Below are 19,396 nucleotides of genomic sequence, written 5' to 3'. Positions count from 1 at the left end.
AGAGACATCGATTTCTCCACCACAGTTATGATCTGGAACTTTGCGACCCCCAAATTCTCTTGTACCTTTTGTAGTCAGCCCCTTTCCCCACCTCCCAGCCTCTGAAACCATTTATCTGTTTTCTTCCCCGACAGTTTTCCCTTTTCCAAAATATTCTATAAAATCATCCAGTCAGTAGCCGTTTGAATTTGGCCTCGTTCACCTAATATAATGCATTTGAGATGTAGTCTTGTGGTTGCATGTATTGGAATGATGGCTGAGTACTATTCCATTGTATTGCTACAGCACACATTGCCTGTCCATTCACCCATTGATGAACATTTGGGTTTTCTCTACTTCTGGCTGTATGAACAGTGCTGTGGTGCACATGCACGTAGGAGTGTGTGGACGTATGTTTTCATTTCTCTCGGGTAGGCAGCTGGGAGCAGGATTGCTCGGATGGCATTCTAAGGAATTTCGTTCTCATTTGGTATGTTCAGGGGGTCCACGGGTGTATTTTAAGCGGTAGGGATACACGGACAGATTGTGTCAGAAAGATCCTCAGGACAGTGAGCATGGAGTCAGATGGGAAGCAGGGAGAGGATGGGTGCTGGGGTTCTTGTTCCAGTATCTAGAAGGGTTCAGCAATCTGGAGAAGGGCTGTGTGTAACTTAATAAAGAGTCCAGAGACGAAATATAATTTTGAAAGGCATTTGGGGATCAGAGGAGCCTAGCTAAAGAAACTAAGATTTCCTTGTCTCAGGACCCCTTGCTATTTATTAACACAAATTGTCCTAAGGCAAGGTGGAGATATACACTTCAAAGGGTAGGGTCAGGTACAGAATCCATTGTCAGATTGGAAGAATTTGCCTACGGCTATTCAGGTGTTTGGCCAGTAGGAGGCAATAACAGGTAGATTGAAATGCCCTCAGCTGTCTGGCAGCAAGCAATCATTCTTTTCAGGTTTGGGGAAAGCCCTGAGCCATTCCCAACAGGCAATAACATATGTGACTCAGCCCTTGTTGAGTCCCCAAGTTCCATCAACCTTTTGATGAAACTCTTACAATTATGACATGCTGGAACTGGCTTCCGGCAGATGGGGAATTGTTGCCTTTCTGTCCCCGGTGTAGACACTGCCATTTTCATCACTCTCTTCAGTGGAACGGGTCTAGGACATAGTAATGCAAAGACTGTTTTTGTTGGTGGACCACTTCTCCCCGTGCACCATGATATAAAATCCCCTTCTTCCTGAACTAAGTTGAAATGAAAGGGAATCACCATTAATTTTTATATAATCTAAGGATCATTAGTGCTTTTCTCATGCCTTTAATTACTCTTATTTTCCTCCTTATTTACTCTTAATGTCTCAATTCATGGCATGGCAAGGGAAGTAAGGGTTTCAAATGCAGCCAGTCATTTTCCCCCATTTGGAAAAGGATAAAATACTTGTAATGGCAGTGATTTTTAAAAGACAAAGTTTAGCCCTAACTGGTTTGGCTCAGTGAATAGAGCATCGGCCTGCGGACTAAAAGGTCCCAGGTTCGAGTCCGGTCAAGGGCATGTACCTTGGTTGCGGGCACATCCCCAGTGGGAGGTGTGCAGGAGGCAGCTGATCGATGTTTCTGACTCTCTGTCCCTCTCTCTTCCTCTCTGTAAAAAATCAATAAAATATATTTAAAAAAATAAAATAAAAGACAAAGTTTAATATAACATAGACAGCTTCCTCCTAAACCATTTTTTAAAATCTACAGCTAAAAAATTAACAATCCATTCCAGTACCCTCTAGGTCTACTTTGAAATATTATTAACATGCTTCAAATCAACTGAAAATTAGAAGCACAGCGTTTTCCAGTTCAAAGAGACCTTAATAGAACTAGTCATTTGTGCATAAGAAAATTGAGGCTGAAAGAACTTGAGAGAGTTCTCCCCGGTCCCGTCACAACCATGGGAACCTTTTGTCATTTCGGCAGTAGGACCGCGTTCCTCCCAGAACAAGAAGAAAAGATCTGTGTGTTTTTGTAAGTGGAAAAAAATTGCCTTGGGCTTTTTATACATTGAAAAATTAAAATAGTCATGATAGGACAAAACTTGAATTTTGGAGAAAGGGGCAATCTTAGGAGCTATTAAATAGGAAGATATATGAAAAGATGGGACAGTAATTTCTTGGTAATGGGTGCTTTGAGATTTTTAATATTTGGTCTATTTTTGTGATGAAATTGAAATATTTTGACACTAAGATCCAGTCTGGCTGTTTAGCTGGCATATTATTGTAATGTTGACTATTTTGGATGTCCTGAACTGTCAAAAGTCTTTTTTTCCCCCTTATAAATAGTTAACTTTAACTTATAGCATGGAAAGTGTATTTGGGGAAACGGATGATGCTAGCAGTAAAACCCTCAGATGCACCCAGGCCCCCCTGATCCTGTTGGCACTGCTGACAGACTCTCCTGCAAAACCAAAATGCACAATTGAGAGATATGAGCCAGTGCTGAGAGGACGAGATAGCTCCCATCCTCTAAACCAGGGGTGGGCAAACTTTTTGACTCGAGGGCCACAATGGGTTCTTAAACTGGACCAGAGGGCCGGAACAAAAGCATGGATGGAGTGTTTGTGTGAACTAATATAAATTCAAAGTAAACATCATTACATAAAAGGGTACGGTCTTTTTTTTTTTTTTAGTTTTATTCATTTCAAACGGGCCGGATCCGGCCCTCGGGCAGTAGTTTGCCCACGGCTGCTCTAAACCCACATCTCAGTCAAGTCACTCCATTTTCCATATGCTCGGCGTGCATGCTAATGTGTAATGACACAGTTGAAAAGGCCCAGTATCCCCTATTTTTCAGCCTCTGCATTAGGCACTTATATTTTTCAACACTAGAGGGCCTGAGGGTTCAGGAAGGGGAGAAGAGGAAGGTGGAATAAACAGGAAGGCATAGCAACTTTAGAAATTCCCAAGGAATGAAATAAAGGGAAGGCGATCAAAGGGTCAGTTTAATTACTGATGGGAGCTGATTTAAAGGACGGGGCTATGATGAGCAGGAATAACGGGTTTCTTAATATTGACCCCTAAAAATAGACATGCTCCCCCCTCCAGGCAGCACAGAACAACTCTGCCTCTCCTGTAGGATGCTCAGCGCCTGGTGTTTGCTCCTGGGAGGAAGAAGGGGGATGGCACTCAGCCACACAAGCTTGTCCATTCCCCCAGCTCAGTAATCAGATACTGTGGGGAGGAGCTAGAGGCGGAGTTTCCCCAAAACATCCCTCCTTTAGAAACTCTGCTGGTAAGAAGTGTCCCCTTCCTGCTGGTAGAGGAGAGAGGGGGATATCAAGGGAAGGGCTCTTTTGGATCCTCAAGGGCCATATCTGAGAAGTTAAATTTTCTGTATCTGGGAAGTTGAGAGAATAAAAGGAGACATAGGTAAAGCTCTGGGTATCACGACTCGTTTGCTTTTTGGTTGGTTTGCTTTAAGACAGAGGAAGTGCAAAAAAACACACCAACACACACAAAAAACAAACCACAGAAAAACCAATTTCATTCAGTCTTCTACGTGGATACTTCTACATGTTCCTTCTTTGCCCTATTTTACTTGTGATTTGGATAACCAGGTAATGATGGAACCAGTCTCTGAAATAGGGTAAATATAAGAAAGGTTTGTGAGGAATAGTGAGTTCCATTTCTGACCTACTGAACATGAGATACCTGTGCCAGAAATTATAGGCACTTGGATTTATGATTTTTGTAATGCAGGAGAAAGTGAACTAGTTAATTTGCAACTCAGTTTAGAAATTAAGCAGGTAAACCCCTTTAGAGCGCTGGAGACTGACCCCGAAGAGCATACGATCCCAGGAATCAGCAGAGGGCAGGAGCCACTGAGGAGAGTGGGCAACACAGAAGTCAAGGAGAGGGACCATTTCAGGAAGGAGGGACGAGTCCATGTGTCAGATGCTGCAGAGGGATCGGGTCAGGTAGGATAGGAAAAGAAAACAAATGAAGGTGTAGATAAGGCCATAGGCATTATAGCTCTCAGGTAAGGAGCACTTACTATATGCCAGGCACTGTGCTATTTTATTTGCTCCTGTACAATATCAACTTAATTCTCAAACCACTACCCACATTTATAGATGAAGGAAATGAGAGTCACAAAAGTTTAGTACCAGCTTGACTTAGGTCACATAGCTAGAACATGACATAGCTTGGACTCGGATCCCTGCCATCTGACTTAACTACTGAGCTCCCCTTCCTTCTGGAAGACTTGCTTTTACCCATGTGTGGGGGGAGCATTGTGGGTTGAGAGGGAGGCAGGCGTGAAGGGAGGGGAAAGAGAGGACAGCAAGTGGAAGAGGGTAGGCTGAGGTTTGCCTCACTTGTTGGTTGGTTTGCTTTATGGTTGGTTTGCTTGAAGACAGCAGAGGCTTCTGCACTATTAAATGGTGACAGGGGCTCAGAAGAGAGCCTGAGAGTGGAGACGTTCAGGGAAGAGGTAGAGGCCATGGGCAGGTGTGTGTGTGGAGCAGGTAACCTTGGGAAGGAGAACCCCTCCTCCTCTGTGACTGGATAGAGCAGAAGTAACTGAACTTGTAGTTTAATGTCAGAACGTTGAAGTAGTTCTCTTCTGATTATTCTCATTTCTCTCTGTCCCTCCCCCTTCTCCCCATTTCTCACCACTTGTCCCCTTCTCTGTCGGGAACATCCAGCTTCCCCGTCAAGGTTTCACCCATGTCACTCTCCTGTGCCCTCAGTCAGGACTATTTCCTCTGGGCTCCCAGGAACCCTTGATAGCTGTTCAATCCACAGGCACAGCTGGGTGTGCACCGGCAGGACCCACTCTCACCTGCTGGCTGTCCCTTCATGCTAAGGAAGCACGAGTAAGCTCAGTTTGCTCAAAGATCTGGAGTCACTCTGCAGGAGCTTATGGTTTTGAAGGGGACAAAGATAAGTGTGCAGATTATTATAATAAAAGTCGTATGCGAGAAGCAAGGGTGCTTCGGACTTCAGTTGGGGGAGTGGAGCAAGGAAGAGAGAGACCACTTGCATGAATGATAGGCAGAGAAACTTCAGAAGGAGTGTGGTTTTGAGCTAGATGTTGAAGGATGGACATATTTTCGTCTGACAACCGTAAGGAGTAGGCTATTTAATTTGGGCAAAGTAGCATCAGAAATGGCACAAAGCTTTCTTGGGGAACATGGACAGTCACTTTGGCTGAAGGATGGACTGAAGATCGGAAACATTATATATTAAAACACGGTTTTAAGCAGCTTTTTGCACTTAGCCAACAAGTTTTTCATAGGCATTTAGAAATCATAACTACCATTTTCATTCCAGAAACTAGCTATACCAATATTCACACAGTCCCTGACAACACCTTGGAGCATATAAGGGAAGACTGTGTCGCACTGGGGGTGGGAAGGTGAACCAGGCGTGAGCCTCTTCTTGCAGTTGTAGCATTGGGACCAACACCAGCTTTCTCACTACTTATAAATCACTATTCTTAATAACTATTTCTAGACAAAAGTAAAATGAAAAATAAAAACCTCTGTTTTCTTTCAGTTAAGAAAAAGAAGCCTAAAATATTAAATAAATTTGATAAGACTATTAAAGCTGAACTTGATGCTGCAGAAAAACTCCGTAAAAGGGTAGGTTGATGTTTTTGTTTTGCACAGAAATGTGCAGTGATTAATTGTTAAACTCAGGCATTACTCTTGATTTGTTTTTTAAAAAAATGTTCAGAGAAACAACCTTTGAATAGAGGGTTTTTCCCCAGCGACATCAGTTTTTATATGTGAAAGGAATCAAATGAAAAGAAAAAGTGCAGCTGTGATGGCCAAATAGAAATAATAGAATTTACCTTCAAGCCAGCTGCCTTGGGAGTCAGCCCACTTCCATCACATTCGAATCCTTTGGCTTTGGGCAAATCACGTGGCCATTCTGAGCCTCGGTTTTTAAAAATGAGAATAATAATCATACTTCTTATTTGGTTTTTTGGTAAAGATCAAATGAGATTAGGGGGAAAAGCATCAATACTATCAAGGACCATGTAAGTGGAGGTTTTAAGTTCATAGCACTTCAATCCAAAAGAAAAAATAGGTAAGTCCAGTTCTCAGGGTAGTTACTGTTGGGTTAAAAGACATTAGGTTTCGCATTCATCTCACTTGGGGTTAACCGCAGGCACTTCCAGTTTTCAGGGTGGCTTTTATGTTTTGCTTTGTTATCAGTTAATTTGAAATATTATTTACATTTGTTTCTGGATATCACAGCGGTGTGTTGTTGTTGGGTATTTTTGTTTTTTGTTAATCTTCACCTGAAGATATTTCCCCCATGATTTTTAGAAAGAGTGTAAGGGAGGGAGAAACATCGATGTGAGAAAGACACATTGATTGGTTGCTTCCCACACGCACCCCAGCTGGGACCCGGGAACAAACCTGCAACCCAGGTACATGCCGAGGCTATACCACTGAGATGCTATACCACTGAGCCACACTGGCCAGGGTTAGATATTATAGTTTTTTAAAACTGTGAATTGACACAGATGGAAGTTTTTTGTAGTCTTAACTCAGTCATATTCATCTGGTTATTAGGCCAGATATTTATTGTATGTAATGACATCTTCCCTTAATCATCTACTTGGTCTTTATGGAAATTTCTCTTTCTCTACTCTGTACTTGAATTTATACTCAGTGTAATGCTCTAGTTTTCCTGTAATATCCTCTTTCTATTAGTAAACTTTGGTTGCAAGAAAAGGGACCTTGGACTGTAAGTAAATAAGCAACCACAATAAAAAAAGAAAAACAAGTAAGAAACTGACATGGGACAAGAATGTGCTTCCCACACATTTATTGGGAATGTACCAGCAAGTATGACAGCTTCTGCATTACCCTCATTACCAGCCAATAAAAATATAGTAACACCAAAGAATATTGCAGTCATTGTTCGCTAAATTAACCCCATGGAATGGCTTCTGAGTCCATCGTGTTCAACTCTATAAAATGAAGCCATCTACTATTTTTAGGAAATTTGCATTTCTTAATAGAAGTGAAGCAGGCACCCTCTTTTTCTATCACCTTGCTTGGCATTCTCCACTTCCTCTGTATTAAATGCCATCTATGCAAATGTGGAGTGCCTGTTAATAGGTGACTTTGGGGATAAAGAACAAACAGCTTCGGAGAGGGATTTTGATGTAATTATAATGCATGGAGACGGCTCAGTTATCAAGGGGCAAATACGTCAGGAGGACATAAACGTGCTGGAACAATCCATGGAGTATCCTCTGGTTTTTGCTTATTTGGAGAAATGATGCTTTCCTTAAGGAGCGCCCTGTATCTATAACAGGATAAATAAAGGAGGAGGAAGTGGCCACGTAGGCTATTCTTGCTTCTTAAACAGCGGGGAGCCAAATTATTGACAGAATCATCAATTATTGACTAATTAACTCTTTTAGGGTTGTTTTAGAGCTGGCATTTTCAAATGATGCAACTGACTCCCCTGGAAGAGCAGAGTCCCAGCTGCAGGGTTGTGAGAGGGTTACCTTGCGGCCACAGGAAGCTAATGCAGATACTTAGAAAAAAGTCACAGAGGAAAATATATTTAACATGAATTCTTCATTCCTTAAAGTCATTCACAGAAGAAATAAACCAGTGGTTTTAAAAAGGAACTGTTATCCAAAATACAAAGAACTCGTAAAATTAAACAATAAGAAAACAAATAATGATTAAAAAACAGATCTTAACAGACACCTCTCCAGATGACATAAGGTGCTCCAAGTCACATGTTATCAGGGAAATGAAAATTAAAACAACAATGAGATACCACCGCACACCCATTAGATTGGCCAAACGCTGATGACTGACAACACCAAATGCTGACAAGGTCGTGGAGCAACAGGAGCTTTCATTTATTGCTGATGAGAATGCAGAATAGCACAGCCACTTTGGAAGACAGTTTTGTGGTTTCTTACAAAAGTAAACATACTGTTACTGTACAATCCCGAAAGCCTGCTCTTTGATATTTATTTACCCAAAGGAGTGGAAAGCTTACATGCACATAAAAACCTGTACATGGATGTTTATAGCAGCTTACTTCATAACTGCCAAAACTTAGAAGCAACCAAAATGTTCTTTAGTAGATGAATGGATAAATTAACTGTGTTATATCGAGACAATGAAATAATACTCAGCACTAAAAAAAAAAAAAAAAAAAAAAAAAAAAAGAATATCAAGCCATGAAAAGACATGGAGGAACCTTAGATGCATATTATTAAGTGAAAAAAAGCTAATCTGAAAAGGCTGGCTACTGTATGATTCCAATTGTATGACATTCCGGAAAAGGCAAAACTATGGAGACATAAAAGGATCAGTGGTTTCCTGGAGTGAGTGGCAGACAGGGGAGAGGGGAGAGGGATGACTAGGCAACTCGTAGAAAAATTGTAGGGCTGTGAAACTACTCTGCATGATACTATAATGGTGGATACAGAGAGAGTGCATTTATTTTTTTATCTAAACCCTTAGAATGAACACCACCAAGAGTGAACCCTAAGGTACATCCTGGACTTTGGGTGGCGATGCTGTGTCAATGTAGGTTCATTGGTGGTAACAAGTGTACCCCTCAGGTGCAGGGTGCTGATCTGTGCTTGTGTTGGGCTCCGGGCATATGTGAAATCTCTATATTCTCTCCTCTCAGTTTTGCTGTGAACCTAATACTGCTCAAAAAATGAATACTGTGAGAGGGATAGCAGATTTTAAATAGTGATACAATTACTTCTGACAATAAATATAACTTAGAGAATGTGTTCCTGGCTTGATTTAGCTCTACATCCCAGTCCTCATTTACTCTGCATTAACCTGCCTGCCTATCAGGTAAGAGACATATCTGGGATGCTCCCCATTATCTTGTGCTGGCACACACATCCTCCACACAGCACAGTAATGATCATCATCGTAATAATAATAATAATAACAACAGGTAACATTGTTCAGTGCTTTCTGTGTTTGTAGACATATAGTCTTGTCTACAAGCACTCTATATATGTTTTCGGATTTGGCCTTGACAGCAACCCCACAAGGTAGTCAAGGGCCTTCACGATCACCATTGAACAGATGAAGCACCCAAGGCAAAGTCATCAGTTACTTGTCTTAGGACATACAATTCCAAGTGGTGGGACCCAGACTCTCACCAGTCAGCCTGGTTCCTGGCCTGCACTCAGACCGCCACACTAGGCATGTTTTTCACCAGCCCTCGGTGCCGCTGATGGCCTGTGAGAGGGTACAGGAGCCCTCTTTCCACGATGTCTGGGTAAAGGAATGATTGTAAGGAACTGTAGCAGGCAGGTTGTCTTCTGGAAGTAGGTGGAAGTAACAGTTGGTGGGCTGTACAGTTTGCTTTGCACAACCACACTGTGAGGTGTGAAAACCCACTCAGGGAGGGGCAAACACATAGAAGCCACAGTGAGTTTGCATTTACATGTGGACTGAATGGATTTGTCAATTTATAGGCAGCTGAGGGTCTGGGAAAGTGTAACTCTGCCTCTCTCCTGTGGCTCCAAATATCCTAGACCTGCTTCTGTTAGACACCAGGACATATGTGTGTGACCCTGTGGAACGGTGCTGATGGAGTGAGGTGGGGAGAGGGCTCCTCGGTGCCAAGACCCTCACCTGTGTACCTGTTGCACATCCTCTGTCTCTGTTCCTTTCTCTGCAGTGGTGGTCAGAGACCTATTGCAGGTGCTCGGCCCATTTCCTTAAGGACCCATGTGAGCCCTGGGAGGGGTCCCATGACACAGAGGCAGCAAGGCACTGCAGGCAACCAGATGGGCCAAGTCAACCCTGATGTCCAATGGGTGACCGGAACCACGGTCACCTGGCCCTCGCATCCTGCATCCTTATTCCCCACTATTTTCCCAGATGCTTCCGACTTCTCATCACAGACCCAAGACATTCTAGCTGCCAGCAGTATTTTCCTCAAATTTAAAACCTAAATATTTTCTTTAAGAATGCATGTAGGAATTATTATAGAGGGAAAATGCAATTTCTTTTAAAGAAGACTCATTACATTTGTCATGTTTCTGTCTTTTAAGAGATAAACTATATTTATATGCATTTATAGTTTTACATTTCCAGAATACAGTTAATATTTTTTTAAAAGCTTAGATAAAACTGACTTTTAAACTCACTATGGAGTCCAGGAAATGTTGACAGAATTACTCGGTGAATATTTAATAACTGTATTGAACAGCATTATGCATTTGAATTTATTGTATTTATGTAATGATCTCTTCCTAACAGGGAAAAATTGAGGAAGCAGTGACTGCATTTGAAGAACTAATTCGTAAATACCCCCAGAGTCCACGGGCGAGATATGGGAAGGCACAGGTATTCTAGAACCCTTCCACTTAGATCATTGTGGGTGATGTCCTTGTGTTCTGTATAATTGGGTTTCTGATCGGCCACTATTTGCATTTTCTTTTTCCCTCCTAACTTTTATACAGAATCAATTTCTCGTGCATATGCACAAACTCAAGCAAGAAATACTGTTTTAAATAAGACAATGAATTATTGCTGTTGTATAAAGCTGAATTTAGAAATACTCCTTCCCTCCCTCCCTCCTTCCCTCCCCCCTCTCCCCTTCCCAATATGGCATCTCTGTGGTTTTGAAATGAAAATGAAGAATAACACTTTGGTCATTGATGTCCCATCACCCTTCCATTCCATCCCATTTAGACCCACCGTATAATTTTCACATTAGGCTCCTGAGAGCTTTTAAGAACCTCAGTTTTATAATGAGAGGTTGCAAGTGTGCTTAGGAAAGACTTTCAAACTATAAAAAGGAATATACTTATGCTCTCTATAGTTTCTTCCAGCTGGCTTCTTTCTCTCCAGCGCCCTCCCCACTGTCCCCCGCTCCCACCATCTCCATTTCTCTCTGACTCTCCATCGTCCAGTCCTCATTTCAGGCAGCTTTCCCACCTCCACCTGTAGCTGCATAACCCCTTGCGTGCCACAGCGTGTTCGGGCCCTGCGATTGTCACGGGCTCTCCAGAGGTCTCTGTCCTGGTGGGTCTTGTATTCCAGTGGAAGACATTTTAAAAGTTACTCAAATTACTTAGTGAAAACCCACGAATTGCCAGGCCCTGTTTAGGCACCACAGATGCAGCTGTCAACAAAACATGGGTGTTTATTGTAACGGCAGAGACAATGCATAAGACAAATGTGTAAATGTCTACGCCTGCTAGTGGTGAGTGCTAAGGAGAAACAGCATAAAGCAGAGAACAGCACTGGATGTGGGAGGAGATGGAATACGGGATGGGGGCAGGGAAAGCTCTCCTGAAGAGGTGACATTTGAGCAGAGCCCTGAAAGTCTATAAATAAATGTATATTTGAAGAATGTTACAAAGTGTTAAAAATAAATATTAGATCCTCTGACATAGTAATGCATGCCATAAGGAAAGACGGGAATGGGATAAAGAGCGCACCTGTTAAGATTTGGGGGCTGCAGGTCATGTGACAGGGCAGGCAGCACTTCAGATCAGGTGATCAGAAAAGGCCTCGCTAGGGAGGGACAAGTGGCTGAGAGGAGACCAGGCTGTGGAAGGAGCTGGCGGGGCAGAGGGAGCAGCAGGGCAAAGGCTGTGGTGCAGGGAGGCATATGCTCCAGGACAGAACGGAGGGCTGCGGAGGGACAGTGAAGTAGGACCGGTGAGGCCACAGGGCCTTCCATGTTGCATCTTCTATGCACTGGGAAGCCACGGAGGGTTTACTGGAGGGCTTTTGCATGGATGTGACTCTATTTTCCTTTTTCATAAACGTTGTTGTGGTTGCTGGGTGGAGAATGGATTATGAGGGCAAAAACAGAAGCAAGAATAGGAGCCTATTGCGAGTGCACTGGCGATGCCGTGGCTCAGGCTGTGGTCGTGGCCGTGGAGCTGGGGAGCTGGGCTGAGGGCAGAGCTGAAAGGACTTGATGGGTTTAGCTGGAAGGTCACAGAAAGGGGGATTCCAGGGTGAGTCTGGGTTTCTGGTTTGGCCATCTGAGGAGAGGATAGAGGAAGATTGGTAGAGGGACAGGCTTGGGGAAGGTACAAAATCAATTTGATTTTTGGTCCTGTTGAGTTTGTTATGCCTGTTAGACATTCAAGTGGGCATGTCAAGTAGAACCCTGGATTCATGGAGTCTGGAACTTAGGGTAAGAGCCAGGGCGGATATACACGTGTCAGGCAGTGAAGGCCCTGCCTGGTAGCTGGAGGTCGATTCTCAGCCCTGCTGGCAAACAGCAGGTGCAGAGCTACCAAAATACTCCAGACACAGAGGAGCTAGCAGCACCCCTCCGAGGGAGGCAGGGCTGTGACTGATGTGTGACACTCACACAGGAATTCACACATTTACGGACAAAACAAGTATGTTTTGCTCTGAACTAAAGGTGGCGACCACTCAAGATCCGGATGCTCAAATTCTTCTTACCATTGAAAATGTATCAATTAAATTTTAATGAATTAAGGTTATCAAAAATTAATGCAAATAAATTCCTCTTATCCATATTACATACCAGCTTTAGCAGATAGCAACTGTATCATTTTTGTAAATTAATTTGGTCAGTAATCCTGCCAAATTGCCAAATTGTATTGCTATTAAACCAGAGAGAATGTGTTTCCAAAAGCTCATGCTCATTGAAATAAGTGATGTGCTTTATCACTGGTATTGATAGTCATTTGGTTAAAGAAAGCATATTAACTAGAGAGAAGATGATTGGTGCAAATGCTAATTAAATTATGGCAGAAATGCGTTGTGCTTTAGAATGTTTCTTTATATGTAGTATTAATTATGGATACCAAAATCCAAATAAATGCACTAATTTTCACACGTGGTGATTGCTATGTTTGCATCCACATGTAACACTAGGAATTTGAGATTTAGGCCTCAGGCAAATTTTTTTTTATCTCTAAGCTATTATGCTACAAGGTGTTACTGATATTTATGTATTGCGACATAAAGTAAAATTTAGGCATGTTAAATTAATTTAATGCGTAGGAATTTTAAAAACAAAAGTTCAATGGAAGATAGTTTGTTTTTTTAAAAATTCTTACCCAAAGACATGGTCAGAGTAAGGAAGGACGATGGGCAGGGAGAGAGAGAGGCACAGGGGGAGGGAGAGGGAGAGGGAGAAACATCCTTGTGAGAGAGAAACATCAATCTGTTGCCTGGCAACCTTTCGGTGCACAAGAAGATGCTTAACCAACTGAGCCACTCCGGCCTGAATAAATGATGACTTTTTCATTCTTTGTTAGCAGATTATATAATTTAGAACATCCCAACAAATTTTAAAAGCTCGGCAACATTAAGTTAAATACAAATTATAGTATGAATCATTTCTGAAATAGCAATCCCATTCTTTGGATCACTGTGAAAATAAATTTTGACTTAAGTTCTCTGAACATCAGACACCAAATCTTAGGTTATAAACTTAATTCACATTATTCTCTTACACGAACCTTTAATGTCTCTGAGGCAGAAAAATGACACATCTCCTAGGAATGTTGAATGGGTTGAGTCACTAAAAGGCTTTACAACGTAAATGTCCTGGAACCGGTGTTCAGGTCCCTGTGCGTGGAACAGAGCCCGACTCCCAGAAAATAGTTGCGGAACGAATGAATGAACTGATGAAAGACCAGGAATGATGGACTGGAGACCTGTCTGTATGATGTTAGCATATAACATGATATACATCAGCATCAATCCTAGTATATATTAGTCTCGGGTTTATTTTTATATTCTTATCTGTAGCTTAGTAGCTAACTTTTCTTTATATTATTAAAATAACATGTTGTATTGCTTTCCTTTGTTTATTATTTTAGTCTCTTGATAAAGAGAAAACTTTAACCTGTCTTGAATTATTTTTAGAGCACATACAAAAGTTCACTTTTCATGAATATCTTGGGTGGTTATAAATATTCCTTGTCCTGGGACATTTATTTACTGTGGGACTTCCTTTAGTGTGAAGACGATTTGGCTGAGAAGAGGAGGAGCAATGAGGTGCTGCGCAGGGCCATCGAGACCTACCAAGAGGTGGCCAGCCTGCCCGACGTCCCCGCCGACCTGGTGAAGCTGAGTTTGAAGCGGCGGTCAGACAGACAACAGTTTCTAGGTAAGATGGAATAAGAGAAGTCAGTTCAGTCCCACAGGCCATGCTTTGACCTTGCAGAGCCTGTGTGCTCTTAGAAGAATCTAGTTACCTGGAAGGAAACCCGAGTTCCAGAACCAATTCCAGGTCATTCACCCGACTGTTTCTTAGACTGACATGGAAATCCCCACCTTGACCATTACAAAGATGCCGATGCTATTTTTACCACCCTCCGCTCCTCACCCCACCCCACCCAGTTTAAAACAGAGGTCAATCGGAGGCCAAGAGGCTGAATAATTTGCCTAAGGAGTTATTGCTAATAAATGAATAGGTCTAGAATAAAAAACTCTTCCTGTCACGCCAAATCTCTTTTCTCTTAAACTAGAACGGCCTGATTCATGAAGGTTAAAATGATCAGTGGGACCATTTTTGTAGCGGGATATTAAGAATTTTAGGCACTCTAAAATTTTACTTGTAAGGTTTGACTCTATAGCAAGGAAAATGTTAGAAAATTTTTTTTTTAAATCACTAAGTGCTTTAAAAAGAGCAGCATAAAGCAGATTCTCTGCGTGACCCAGGCTCCCAGAGCCGAGGCAGGAAGACCGGCTGTAACCCCCCTTCATTATCGCCAGGCTGTGGGCCTCTCCCTCCTAACATGTAAACCGGGAAGGAAGAACCTCAGCCCGTGCTAAGCTGGGTGCTAGGCTGGCTGGGTCAGTCACATGAACGAATTATCGACGCTCCTAGGAGAGGCTCGTGTAAGTAATATTCAAGACAAAATGACCCTTTTATCAGCTGTCTGAGGGATGGAATTAAAGGTCGTATGTCACTTTGGTAGATGACAGAAATCTCTGATAGAAGATGGCCCAGGTGATGATTAAAAACAGAAGAACTGGTCAGTTAAACTTATATTCCTAAGGATCCGTTCAGAGGAAGAAAAGAGTTCGGCGCACATACAGGTGGTGGAGGCAAGGCTGGGCTCAGGTGGAGGCACTCGTGTTGGGGGCAAAGTCCATGTGACTGAGCTCTCCTCTTGTCTCAGGCTCCAGTATGGCATTGGTTACTGATTTGGTCCTTAAATTTTTGATGTTTTGTTCATCATAGGTTTCTACATTAATTTTGATATTTTAAAAGAAATACATAAAAATCACTCATCTAGATTACTGAATTTTGAGGCACCCTCTTGAACTTTGGTGCCTCACCTGCCTTATTCTAGTCCCAGCCCTGGGGAGAGACTGCCTAGGACAGTGATGGTGAACCTTTTGAGCTCGGCGTGTCAGCATTTTGAAAAACCCTAACTTAACTCTGGTGCCGTGTCACATATAGAAATTTTTTGATATTTGCAACCATAGTAAAACAAAGACTTATATTTTTGATATTTATTTTATATATTTAAATGCCATTTAACAAAGAAAAATCAACCAAAAAAATGAGTTCGCGTGTCACCTCTGACACGCATGTCATAGGTTCGCCATCACTGGTCTAGGAATAAATCTAGACCTCTTCCACAGCAGTCTTTCTTAGTCTCTTCCTCTGAGTGAGAAGGAGGCTCTGTGAGGAGGGATTGTGGCAGAAGATGTCAGTGAAGGGGATGCAGGGACGAAGTTCACCCCCAGTGGAATAGGGTGCCATGATGCAGAGTGGAAGGGATGGGGGGGGCGGTAGCAGCAGGAGGAATTTTCAGCTCGGGCTTTATAGTGATTCATAGGGAAGGTTCAGAAACAGAAGAAATGTGTGACATTAGTCTGGGTTGATGGGCGACAGAAGGGATACTGAGTCAGACCTGTCAGTGAAGGAATGAATAGCTGAGCAAACCCATCTTAGCTAGGCCAGTAATGGGGAGCCAGCCTGGGACAGATTGGTGATGTTTTGTGCCCAATATTTTCTGTTAGTGGGGCATTAGTTATTGATGGTTCTAAATGCTGGTGACTAATATTCAGTTTGTGAGCAACTGAGCCCTTTAGGTAATTAATTGTGTCATGTATACTAATCTTACGTTTGCACATTTTCTCATGCTCTGTGTGTCTTCCAAACTTCGGCAAGGAGTAATGACAATTGGCCCCAGAAATTTTAAATTTCCATCAGATAGCCTTAAAAATGAATTGAAGCTAGGGTTTCCATGACTCACGCGTGCGTAGCATCCTGCCGTCCAGCAGAGGGTCCCATAACACTGGATGATGTCTCCTTTGCTGAGTGAATAGGTCCCCACCTGGAGATGAGGACACTCTTCATGGGAAACAATGTCAGCAGGGTTCCTCAGGGCCTCTTCCAGCTTCACACAGGGTGCTAGGCCCCGAAATCAGTTAGATTTTAAATTTGTTCTCTATTCATAACTTTCAAGTTAATTGTAATAAACGAAAAAATCTCAGTAAAACTTTCCTTTACAAGGAATTGGTAACGGAAACTTTCTTAAGACTGAATTTGATATGAAAAAGCAAATGTTAATGAATTTAGAAAATAGAAAGGTCTTTACGTTTTTCCTTTTTTAATTAAATTTATTGGGGGGACATTGGTTAATATGATCATATAGGTTTCAGGTGAGGGTTTCTATGTTATAAAATTATATATATACATATATATATACATATATATGATGGGAGAAGATTTGACTTTGAGTAGTGGGCACACAGGGATGTATTTAGAGTGTTTATAACCAGTATTATATTTAGTGTCTATAGGAGATACCGTTGCAACTGCATGATGAAATCCTAATAGGTACTTAGCCATCCATATATACAGTCGGATTTAAACTGGTCTTCGGGCTCCGGTGAATAGTCTGTCTTGATTTTAGTCTCACTATAAAAGTGTATGTAATCTGTTTTTATTTCTATTGGATTTTTTTTTTCTCTTCCCACCAAATCAGGTCACATGAGAGGTTCTCTTGCTACACTTCAGAAATTAGTTCAACTATTTCCTGATGACACTTCCTTAAAGAATGACCTTGGAGTGGGGTACCTGCTGATAGGAGATAATGAGAATGCCAAGAAGGTTTATGAAAAGGTGAGCAAGCAGCGGTCTTCTGTAAACTACATCAAATTATGTTGAACATGATGTTCTAACGTTATTTGTAAATTGCATCTAATACACCCAGTCTCTCACTCTCTTTATTTTAAACTAGGGGCCCAGTGCATGAATTCATGCACCTTGAAAGGAACTGTGGGTTGCGAGGCTACGGTGGGCACAGGGGCGGGTCTTGGCCCATCCTCAGCACCCCTGCCGTGGCCCCCGGTCCCATCTGCCAGGAGTCCCACTTCTGCCGCCACCGCTCCCACACACTGATAGCGCCGGCCCTGCTTGCACCCACTGCCGGCCTGGAGCGATTGGGGCCAGCGCCAGCAGCAGGTGCAAGCGGGGCCGGCACTGTCAGCGCTGTCAGCGGGTACGAGCAGTGGCTGCTGCCCCGATTGCCCCTCAAGAGCAGGGGGAGGTGGAGAAGCCCTCAGGGACAATTGGGGCAGCAGCTGCTGCTTGCATGGGCTGACAGCGCCGAGCGATCAGGGGCTGGCACCGAGCGCCGGCAGTGGGTGCGAGCAGCAGGTGTGAGCAGTGGGACTGAGGCGCGCAGGGACGCCAAGCGATCGAGGCTGGCACCGGGCGCCAGCAGCGGATGCGAGCAGCGGCTGGCACTGGCAGCAGGTGTGAGTGGCCAGTGGGACTGTGGTGCACAGGAGCAAAGAATTTTCAGTAACCACCAGAGGCTCACCCCGATGACAGTGACTGGTGCCCCGCCTTGGTCTGGCGCCCCTGCTCACCTGCTCCACCATCCTGCCATGGCCGATGCCCGCCATGTTCCATGCACGCCCCCTGGTGGTCAGCGTGCATCATAGCGACCAGTTGTTCAGTTGTTCCGCAGTTCGGTCTATTTGCATATTAGGGTTTTGTATATATAAAGTTAAATGGCATGTATTATGATAGTTGACATCTTCTTAGTATTGTTTTCACATTGCCTTTTTCCCCTTGATCAGAAGAATTTAGAGTTTAGTTGATACTTGGTACATCAAAACCTTCAACCTATAATTGTGGTACCTTCAAAATTTCATCTTTATTGGTCCACAAACAGCCTTTCTAAAAGTGTGCTCTATGCTGGAAGAGGAACTCGAGTGTTTCAGGAACATAAAAACACACTCTTTTCCTTTTTCCACTAGAAGTCTGGTCTAGAGAGAGGCTACAGAGCATGAGTTTCTTGGGCATGTGGAGTAAATGACTCACCTCTCGGAGGGCACTGACTCTGTTCCTCCAGCAACGATGCCTTTAAAATGATTTCTACCTTGTAATGGATGTTTTCATAAAGAACCTCTAGGCCACAAGTAACTATAAAATCTAGAAAACTGTGACTCCTTCAAGCAATGAGGGAGTTCACTTGGCATGGAGTAAACAGGATACCAAATGAACTCGAAGCCAGAGAAAGTTAATGCCTCAGTAAGAGAGAGATGAACACATCTGTCTATGGGTTTCCAGCTGGTGCTCTTTACATCAAAACACTACTCTTCAGGGATAGTCAGTAGGATTCCTTCTGTTTTTAAAATGCTGGCAAGTGCAGTGTAGCGAGTTCAGCCCAGTCTGGGGACTGGTCACTCATAAAGTGGTGCTTTCTTCCTTTTATTGCTGTCAATGCTTCATTGAAAATCATTGAATTTTGGAGCTGTTGTCTTTTCACCCTGATCATAATTTTTTTTTCTATTCTGAGAGAACATAAATAAGACCTTTGCTTTTTATAGCATCTTGAGTATCTACGCAAAGTGGATTGATCCTGCATCGACTAACGTACCTGGTCCAGATCATAAAACACGTCCGTCCATGTGGGGCATTATATTTTCGAATGGCCTAAACATGACACCGAGTGCCCTGGTTGGTTAGGGGATGCTTGCTGCATCTCAAAGATTCAGAATTGTATGAATGTAAGAATTGTCCAACTATATCCAATATGCCCATTGTTCTGCCACTACCAGTGGCCAGTAAGATGGAATTATAGGATGCCTCCCTCCCTCCCTCCCTCTCTCCCTCAATCCCTCCCTTCCTTCCTTCTTTCTTCCTAAAATCATGAACAGGGATTGGCTGAGTTCTAAGCACATGTGAAGTTAAGTCAGGATCTGAAAACATTCCAGTTTCTCTCACTCACTACGGATTTTTCCTTCCTCGCCTTTTCAAAATCTTCCTTGAATACATTCACTTTTTTTTTTTTTTACTTGATACTAAATCTCAGATACTGCAGCATTTTACTTCATCTTTTTTTTTTATATTTTATTGATTTTTTACAGAAGAGGAAGGGAGAGAGATAGAGAGTTAGAAAACATCGATGAGAGAGAAACATCG

General features: G+C 42.8%; 1 protein-coding gene across 6 annotated transcripts in view; it reads left to right on the top strand.

The window, feature by feature from the left end:
* ASPH (aspartate beta-hydroxylase) overlaps positions 1–19,396 on the top strand; it is a 168,427-nt gene that overhangs the window by 119,652 nt on the left and 29,379 nt on the right. For all 6 annotated transcript variants that reach the window (XM_023750997.1, XM_023750994.1, XM_023750993.1 and 3 more), the window contains 4 exons: positions 5,528–5,613; positions 10,255–10,341; positions 13,957–14,107; positions 16,947–17,083. In XM_023750997.1, the coding sequence (XP_023606765.1) occupies positions 5,528–5,613; positions 10,255–10,341; positions 13,957–14,107; positions 16,947–17,083 (461 nt within the window). The remainder of the gene's footprint in view (positions 1–5,527; positions 5,614–10,254; positions 10,342–13,956; positions 14,108–16,946; positions 17,084–19,396) is intronic.

This window comes from Myotis lucifugus, unplaced genomic scaffold, assembly GCF_000147115.1.
Source record: "Myotis lucifugus unplaced genomic scaffold, Myoluc2.0 scaffold_17, whole genome shotgun sequence".
NCBI lineage: Eukaryota > Metazoa > Chordata > Mammalia > Chiroptera > Vespertilionidae > Myotis > Myotis lucifugus.
This window is presented reverse-complemented; position numbering and strand designations above follow the sequence as displayed.